Source organism: Malus domestica, chromosome 15 (assembly GCF_042453785.1).
Source record: "Malus domestica chromosome 15, GDT2T_hap1".
In the NCBI taxonomy this organism is placed as follows: Eukaryota; Viridiplantae; Streptophyta; class Magnoliopsida; order Rosales; family Rosaceae; genus Malus; species Malus domestica.
The window spans coordinates 16,399,521-16,408,139 of NC_091675.1; the positions used below are offsets into that span (position 1 = coordinate 16,399,521).

The 8,619-nt window shown below is 38.9% G+C and overlaps 1 protein-coding gene across 1 annotated transcript; it reads left to right on the forward strand.

Moving 5' to 3' along the window:
* The first annotated feature begins 818 nt into the window (after positions 1-818).
* Positions 819-6,124, forward strand: LOC114821536 (beta-galactosidase). Its single transcript, NM_001404986.1, has 18 exons — positions 819-1,198; positions 1,451-1,546; positions 1,651-1,763; positions 1,882-1,948; positions 2,048-2,140; positions 2,384-2,527; positions 3,173-3,261; positions 3,386-3,491; positions 3,608-3,695; positions 3,901-4,019; positions 4,097-4,258; positions 4,347-4,522; positions 4,640-4,749; positions 4,842-4,951; positions 5,046-5,156; positions 5,258-5,368; positions 5,463-5,668; positions 5,749-6,124. The coding sequence occupies exons 1-18, from the start codon at positions 1,034-1,036 to the stop codon at positions 5,876-5,878; spliced, it is 2,196 nt and encodes a 731-aa protein (NP_001391915.1). The 5' UTR covers positions 819-1,033; the 3' UTR covers positions 5,879-6,124.
* Positions 6,125-8,619: the final 2,495 nt, after the last annotated feature.

Below are 8,619 nucleotides of genomic sequence, written 5' to 3' on the forward strand. Positions count from 1 at the left end.
GGAGATCCTTATCTAAAAAAAATCTAAATCATGGTTGGGGGTCAATTTTTCAATTGAGTAAACAACTAATTAAGTTGATTTTCATATTATCATATATTGGATAATCCTAAAGGAAAACAATTTTTGATAGATCCGTTTGCCGGCATGGATATTGGATAATCCCATGCTAAGCTTTTCTTGTATGATTGAAGAAAAAAAAACACTTCTCAATGTTGATATGTCCCTCCTTTCCTTCTTTTTATCTTCAAATGTCTTGATAAAATTGACACATCATTGTACATGTTTAGTAACATCTATCAAATAAAAACTTTATATTTCAAATCACTTTTCCTTAATTTTAGCAAAATAGAAAACGAAAACGAAGTGTCAAGGAAATTGCCATTATTGAAAGGATAAGCTCAAACAATTTCGTAAATTTTCAATAAGGCTTTGTAATTGTTAAAATCGAATCAAACTGTTTAAATTGTTTTGATTTAGCGTGAAAATGCTAACTTAATTTAGCCGATTTGACCGTTTGAGCGGTTTTTTGTACACCCTTGTAAAACTTTCATCAAATATCCAAATCCTCGAACGTTCTTCCTCTTCAGGAAATCCTATTTCTTAGAGGCTGGTGACGTAATATATATATACGGATTACCCTACGGATGAAATGCAACCGATGCATCCAATCCAATATTTTCCACGTATACCAGTATTTTCAAAATTTTGAGAGAGCTTGTTCAAGGCAGTGGAAAGTGGGCCCCTCTTTCCCTTTGCACATTTGCAATATTCAAAAGCTTATATAAAGCAGTTGCGGGAGGTACCCGTTCTCTGCACAACGAAACCAAAAACTCTCTCACCCATCGATACCATTACACTTCTCAACTCTGCCAGTCTCTCTCTGTCTCTTTCCAAAATATCAAAAGCACCAAACAAAAGAAACCAAATTCAAATCCCAAAACACAATATATATTTTAAGTTTTTGGTACAAACAAAGCAAGTATATTTATATATAAAGGCCATTGCTTTTGAGCGTTTCAGAAGCAAGGGAAAAATGGGTGTTGGAATTCAAACAATGTGGAGCATTCTGCTATTGTTTTCCTGCATTTTTTCTGCAGCTTCAGCTTCTGTGAGTTATGACCACAAGGCTATAATAATTAATGGGCAGAAAAGGATTTTAATTTCTGGCTCCATTCACTATCCCAGAAGCACTCCCGAGGTACGCTTTCTTATTTGTTTCATATTTCTGCCGGGTTTTTTTTGGCATTGTTTTTGGTGCAATTTCAATAATTTTTTACTTATGGGTTTTTTTTCAGCTCCATTTTTTTTTTATATTATGGGGTATTTTTTTAAGCATTTTAAACTTGTGGGATATTGTGATCTTGCATTTAAAAGTTTTCTTATTATTTTTCAGCTCAATTTTTTTTTTTTTTTATATTTTGCGTTTAATTTCTGGTGTGTGTGGTTACAGATGTGGCCGGATTTAATTCAGAAGGCCAAAGATGGAGGCTTGGATGTTATACAGACCTATGTGTTTTGGAATGGCCATGAACCTTCTCCGGGAAATGTAATGCAATTAGCAATTCGCATTTAAAATTTACGTTTCTTTGTCCTCTCTAATGCAAAATATTTATGCTAATTAATTGGTTTTTTATTTTTTCAAATTTGCAGTATTATTTCGAGGACAGATATGATTTGGTCAAGTTTATCAAGCTGGTGCAACAAGCAGGCCTATTTGTTAGTCTCCGGATTGGCCCTTATGTTTGCGCTGAATGGAACTTCGGGTAATTATTTTTGTTAAAATCAAACTTAATTTTTTAAGAATATTTTGTGATTTATTTTATTCTTATGCAAATATGGTTATGTTCATTACTCTGTTTTTTTGCTCTGTTTCTGAAACAGGGGATTCCCAGTTTGGCTGAAATATGTCCCTGGAATCGCTTTTCGAACGGACAATGAGCCTTTCAAGGTTGGATATCTTAAATCTTCCGTTTTGTTTAATCCAGTTTAAATTTTTTCAACAAATAATTTTGAAGCTAAATTTAATTTCTAATTATCTGTTATGAAGGCGGCAATGCAAAAATTTACAGAGAAGATTGTCAGCATGATGAAGGCAGAGAAGCTGTTTCAAACTCAAGGAGGTCCTATAATTCTCTCTCAGGTTAGAAAACCGGTCGAGTTTTAAGACATTTTTAGAAGCGCTTTTTGTAAAACGCTTTTAGTCATTTTCAAATCAATCTCCAACATGCCGTCGGTCTTTTTTATGTTTCTAGAAGTGGGATTGAATTTACTTCCAAGAAATTGAGCAATGTTTGCTTCCTTTTGTTTTATCTGCTGAGTAAAATTTGGCCAGTCAATGCTTATTAATATTAATTAATCTTATTTTTCAAATTTGATTTGACAGATAGAAAATGAATTTGGACCTGTGGAATGGGAAATTGGTGCACCTGGAAAAGCTTACACCAAATGGGCAGCTCAGATGGCTGTAGGCCTAGACACTGGAGTTCCATGGATTATGTGCAAGCAAGAGGATGCCCCCGATCCCGTTGTAAGTTTGTCTGCGCATTTTTTTCGATGCTTTTGCAGTATTTAATTTAATCTGCGAAGAGGGAAATTTGAACTCGGGTGCACAGAGAGACGCCTTCTGCCTACTATGTGTCGTCATTTTTTAACAAGAATTGCGTAAATGTCCTTCATTTATTGTGACCCTCCTTTCTTGGTGGGGTTTTAAAACTGTTTGCCGTCAACCTAACCAAGTAGGTGACCTTTTGCTGTAGATTTGTGTTTCATATGGTCACGGCAAGGCTTGTCCCCATCTTATTTGATATTCTAAATTACTTTAATCTATGGGGGATTGAACTCCAATGCATGGGTTACGCACATCGCCCTGTCCAACTGACCTAACCACGTTTACATCTCGATGAAATGGTTTTCAATTTTTACAAGGATGAATCTTCAGTTTTGAAGACTTTTCTGATAAAAGACTTAAGTCAATTTTTCGGGTTGGTTTGGTCAGTAACTGAATTTGTGCTGTCTAATAAATTCTGCTATTAACTACAACAAACAAAGAGCTTCATAATTGTACTCCCCAGAAGTGTAGGTCCTCTCTCCTTTGGGATCGAGGGTGGATGCTATGCTTGCGTCTTGGGACCTTTACTGAAAAGCTAATTTCGCGTAATTTGTTATGTGACAGATTGACACTTGCAATGGTTTCTACTGTGAGAATTTCAAGCCAAATAAGGACTATAAGCCCAAAATGTGGACAGAAGTCTGGACTGGTTGGTAAGTCACACAAGTTGCCTGTACAGTTCCAAAGTTTATTTCCTTAGGCCCGTCGTATCAGTACTTTCTTGTACTGTCCCTCAAGCCTTTTGATGAGGCTGCCTCTTTTGTATGATTTTTTCAGGTATACAGAATTCGGTGGGGCAGTTCCCACTAGACCTGCAGAAGATGTGGCATTTTCAGTTGCTAGGTTCATACAAAGCGGCGGTTCGTTTTTGAACTATTACATGGTTAGTTGTTGCCTTGTTGGTGTCATATTTCCGAGTTTATTGTATCCGACTGATGATTAAGCACCGAGAGTGTATTTTCTAATTTTTGTTGTGTTTTCTCCCGTTTTCTGTTCCAGTACCACGGAGGAACGAATTTTGGCCGAACAGCCGGAGGTCCCTTCATGGCCACTAGCTATGACTACGACGCCCCCTTAGACGAATATGGTATGCAAATACAATTAGCATTGTGTAGCAGGTTGTTACAAAGTTTGGATCATAAAGTCATAATCCGTAGCCTTGATGATATGTTGGTTACACCTTACATTGTCTTAGTCTATAAGTTTCTGAAGCATCGAACTAAGGAAATGCTTAATGTATGCAAAACCGTATCATTGCACGTTGATGTAACGCGTTGCCTGTGCTATATCAGGACTACCCCGGGAACCAAAGTGGGGACATTTGAGAGATCTGCACAAAGCCATTAAATCATGTGAGTCTGCTTTAGTGTCCGTTGATCCTTCAGTGACTAAACTCGGAAGTAATCAAGAGGTAAAGTCTTTCAGCTAGCTCAGGAGGTTTGAAATTTGCTATGATTCTCGTTGTACTGATTAATATTATCCTTGCAGGCTCATGTATTCAAATCAGAGTCGGATTGCGCTGCATTCCTCGCAAATTATGACGCAAAATACTCTGTTAAAGTGAGCTTTGGAGGCGGGCAGTATGACCTGCCGCCATGGTCCATCAGCATTCTTCCGGACTGCAAAACCGAAGTTTACAACACTGCAAAGGTGAGCAGTTGGATATGTTAGTCGACAACAATCAAGTTTTATTTCTTAATTTCAGTAAGATTCACTTAGACTTGTTATCTCCGCACAGGTTGGTTCGCAAAGCTCGCAAGTTCAGATGACACCAGTACATAGTGGATTTCCTTGGCAGTCATTCATCGAAGAAACCACCTCTTCTGATGAGACCGATACAACTACATTGGACGGGTTGTATGAGCAAATAAATATCACTAGGGATACTACAGACTACTTGTGGTACATGACAGAGTAAGTATATTAAACACATCATAGTTTAAGAATTGTCTTTTTCTTAAATGTTACAGGGAAGTTGTTGCACTGTTTTTCATTTCTTTCTAACTTGGTAGTTCAAATTTTGGTTACCAGTATCACAATAGGTTCTGATGAAGCGTTTCTAAAGAACGGAAAGTCCCCACTTCTTACGATCTTTTCAGCAGGTCATGCCTTGAATGTTTTCATCAATGGTCAGCTATCAGGTAGATAAAAATGGATGAAATTGTATGTAACTCCGTCTAGTTCTTCCGCTGAATGAACTTAATTTTAGCAAAACTGTCTACCTTTATTGCAGGAACCGTGTATGGGTCATTGGAGAATCCTAAATTATCATTCAGTCAAAACGTGAACCTGAGATCTGGCATCAACAAGCTTGCATTGCTTAGCATTTCCGTTGGTCTGCCGGTTAGTTCTTGCATTCCCTAATGAGATATTGGTTTTCTAAACATCTGAGATGGCATCTAAAATTTTTGCTTCTTTTGTGTTCTAATAAAATCAGAATGTTGGTACTCACTTTGAGACATGGAACGCGGGAGTTCTAGGCCCGATCACGTTGAAGGGTCTGAATTCAGGAACATGGGACATGTCAGGGTGGAAATGGACGTACAAGGTTTGTTGCATTTCAACGTTTATGCTCTTTTCCTTCCCCTTCCAAGATGTCGAAAAATTTGGCAAAAGAACTAGAGAATAACTTGTTTGCTTTATGAGCAGACTGGTCTGAAAGGTGAAGCTTTAGGCCTCCATACTGTTACTGGGAGTTCTTCTGTTGAATGGGTAGAAGGACCATCGATGGCTGAAAAACAACCCCTTACATGGTACAAGGTTCGTATACTTCCAATACGCGTATATTTTATGCCCGTCTTTCTTATGGAGTCCATGAAAAACCAGATATTAATCGAAGCTGTGATATCTTCAGGCTACTTTTAATGCACCACCAGGTGATGCTCCATTAGCTTTAGATATGGGAAGCATGGGAAAAGGTCAGATATGGATAAATGGACAGAGCGTGGGACGCCACTGGCCCGGGTACATTGCACGCGGCAGCTGTGGCGATTGTTCTTATGCCGGAACTTATGATGATAAGAAATGCAGAACTCATTGTGGCGAGCCCTCTCAGAGATGGTGAGAAAAGTCCATCTTACTCACCGTGATACCTTTGTTTTGTCAAGTACAAAATTCATGGTAGAGCTATTATTTTTCAGGTACCACATTCCTCGATCATGGTTGACCCCGACTGGGAATCTTTTGGTGGTGTTCGAAGAATGGGGTGGTGATCCGTCAAGGATTTCGTTGGTTGAAAGAGGTACAGCCCTCGACGCGAAGAAGCTCTAGGTTGAGGCTGTCTGCAGATCCAGCAGATACGTAGATTACTAAATACGTGAAGTGGTTGTGTACGTAGACAATCTATTAATTGTTGGAAAAAAATAGCTCCACATGATATACGAAGGATTACATACAAAGTTTGCAGTCAGTAGATTTGCGGAAGCATTTTCCATTGTAAGTTTGTAACAACTTATGGAAAAGATTTCCTTTTCCTTTACAAGAATAAATGGAAAACTAATAGAGACTACTTTTATCCTTGTCTTTCTAAATGTTTGATTTCGAAATATTTCCAGTACAACAGAGAAACATATATGTTTTCTCAGATCCCTTCTCCAATATCTGTTTGACATCATCGCGAGCACCCGGTAAGGACCTCAAACTTACGACCCAAGATGAACTCTAGAATGAGGCAAGGCGGCTGCACTGGGGCTCTGTACCGAAGAAGTGCTGTTTTGCGTAGTCTTTTCCCCATCCATGAAACAGAACATATTCCTCTAACTCAAGAAAGGAATGACATTGTCTATACCTTTACCGAGTTCTCCAATCTACGGCGGAGGTCCATTACCGTCCAGTTTCCATCGTCAATCTTGAGTTGGATTTGCCTCTTGATGCATTTTATCAAGTATTTGCTGACCTGCATTTTCAACCGGCAGATAAAGTATCAGTTAAACTGAAGACTAGATGGGCACCTGCTGTAGCCTCCTTTCATTACATTCATCACTCCAAATTGAAGAGTTTAAGCTTTATCCTATTGGGCCTGGGCCTGGGCCTTGAGCCCATATAACAATGCCCTAGAGAGTTGTTCGGGCCCACTGTAAATTTGTTTATTATTTAAAAAAACACCTCATGTAATTGGATTTTTTTTTTAATGACAAAACGAGAGTAATGAAAGTTTAGGCGAACAAAGGTACACATCGAGTGAGGTCATTAGCTATAATTTGCCTTCTCTCCTCTCAGATAAAATAAAAAGAAGCAATCTAGCCCCTATATAAAGCACTATTATATCGAGGCTAGGTTGCTCCTTTTACTTAGCCCCTCGAAAAGAACAGAAGGAAAATTTGAAAGGCCTGCCCCAACCAATCTGACACACCCCGATTCTAGAATCAAGGCGTATTGACTGTCACGTGGGCATGATGTAACCAAAAGTGCGACACGGAAGCAATAGATAAGAGCAATACGAAGAATTAAAAACCAAATACTAGCAATAATATCCATCTAGCATGCTAGAGTAAGTTTAAGTGTGAAACACACATATTCAGAGCATAAGTACTAGATGCAGTCAAGTAGGAACATAACTAAATTACAACACCCGAAGGTGAGTCCTACATTTATGTAGTCTGTCAGAACGCCGTGTAAATCCTCGTGAGCCACCACATCGCTAACTAGAACCTGGAGGGGCGCAAAACAAAATTTAGTGGGTCAGTAAAACAAAGCTTTTTGAAAACATTTCATTTAATAACATTTCTAACCCCTCGCTGTAAAACCTGTATACTTTCCCAGAAAATAACATAATATGCATATAAATCTTCATGTATCTCAAATCACCAATCTTTATTAAAAACTAGAAAGTATGCCATGCCATAAACGTCAACAACCGAAAAAGAATGCAACATTATAACAGGTGAAATAATGAATCAACTGAAGACCCTGCAGTTGATCCTGTACGGTTAATTCTAAAGCTCAATATCCAATCCAACCGGAGTCACCACAGTGACCTGTAAGGCGCTACTCTGCACATAAATCGGAACTACTTGAAGTAGTCTGTACGATAAGAAAGGTGTAAGAATACGCTCTAGTGCTTCTCTCATCAACAACTGTATAATAATCTAAAATCACCTACAAGTCAGAACCACCTCTCATGGTCTGTACGACATGTCGGAACCCTCTAATGGTCTGTACGACATGCACCTACTTGGATCCAAGGCGAGCGTGTGGTGCGGGGTAAATAATATAAGCACTAACACCAGGGGTGCATGTTTGAGCTTTCAATACAATTCACATCACAATAAATCACATGATTAACATAAAACTCACCTGATACTTCCACAGCACCAATTCACATATATATGCATCAAATACTAATTCACATATTTCATAATATGCATGCATGACATTTTTAAAACACACTTTCATTTAAATTCAATTTCTGGGAAAAATCAATAGTATATAGGTAAATACAGAAAATACTGCCCACTCACTGGTAAGTCGAAGGGTCGTAACCCCCGTGACGTCTTTGAATGCGATCGTCCTCGGGATAGGTATCACCTATATGCGAAACAACTATAAAAACGTTATTTAAAGCACATAACCGACAATGCATAATAACTTTTCATACGATGCTCAAATTGGGTATATGAATATACCACAGTGACCTACTCGACGTCACTGACGTTGAGGTAATTTTAAAATAATTTTTGGACTTGCCACACGCCCCCACGCGCCGGGATAGGCACGGGTCCACGCCCCCCATGCGCGTCATCCCCTACCTCCAGTCGCCGGAAAAACTCACCGGCGCCGGAAACTGGGCAAACCTGCAATCGCCATTTTCTCGCTCGATTCTCAACCATTTTTCATGAAATTTTCACCAAAACTTCACAAATTACGAGAGGAAAAAGGCTATACCTTTAAAAACTTCCAAATCCTTCGAAATCACGTCGGGAAATTTCACCCAAAACCGGCCACCTTCGAACCTTGTGATCCCGACGTCCAAAACCTTCAAACGAACGTCCCCGAGCTTCGTGAGAACCTCC

Coding starts and splice junctions, on each gene's coding strand:
- LOC114821536 (NM_001404986.1), top strand. CDS start 1,034: ATGGGTGTTGGAATTCAAACAATGTGGAGCATTCTGCTATTGTTTTCC. Junction 3,696..3,900: donor CGCCCCCTTAGACGAATATG/GTATGCAAATAC, acceptor GTGCTATATCAG/GACTACCCCGGGAACCAAAG. Junction 4,952..5,045: donor GCATTTCCGTTGGTCTGCCG/GTTAGTTCTTGC, acceptor TAATAAAATCAG/AATGTTGGTACTCACTTTGA.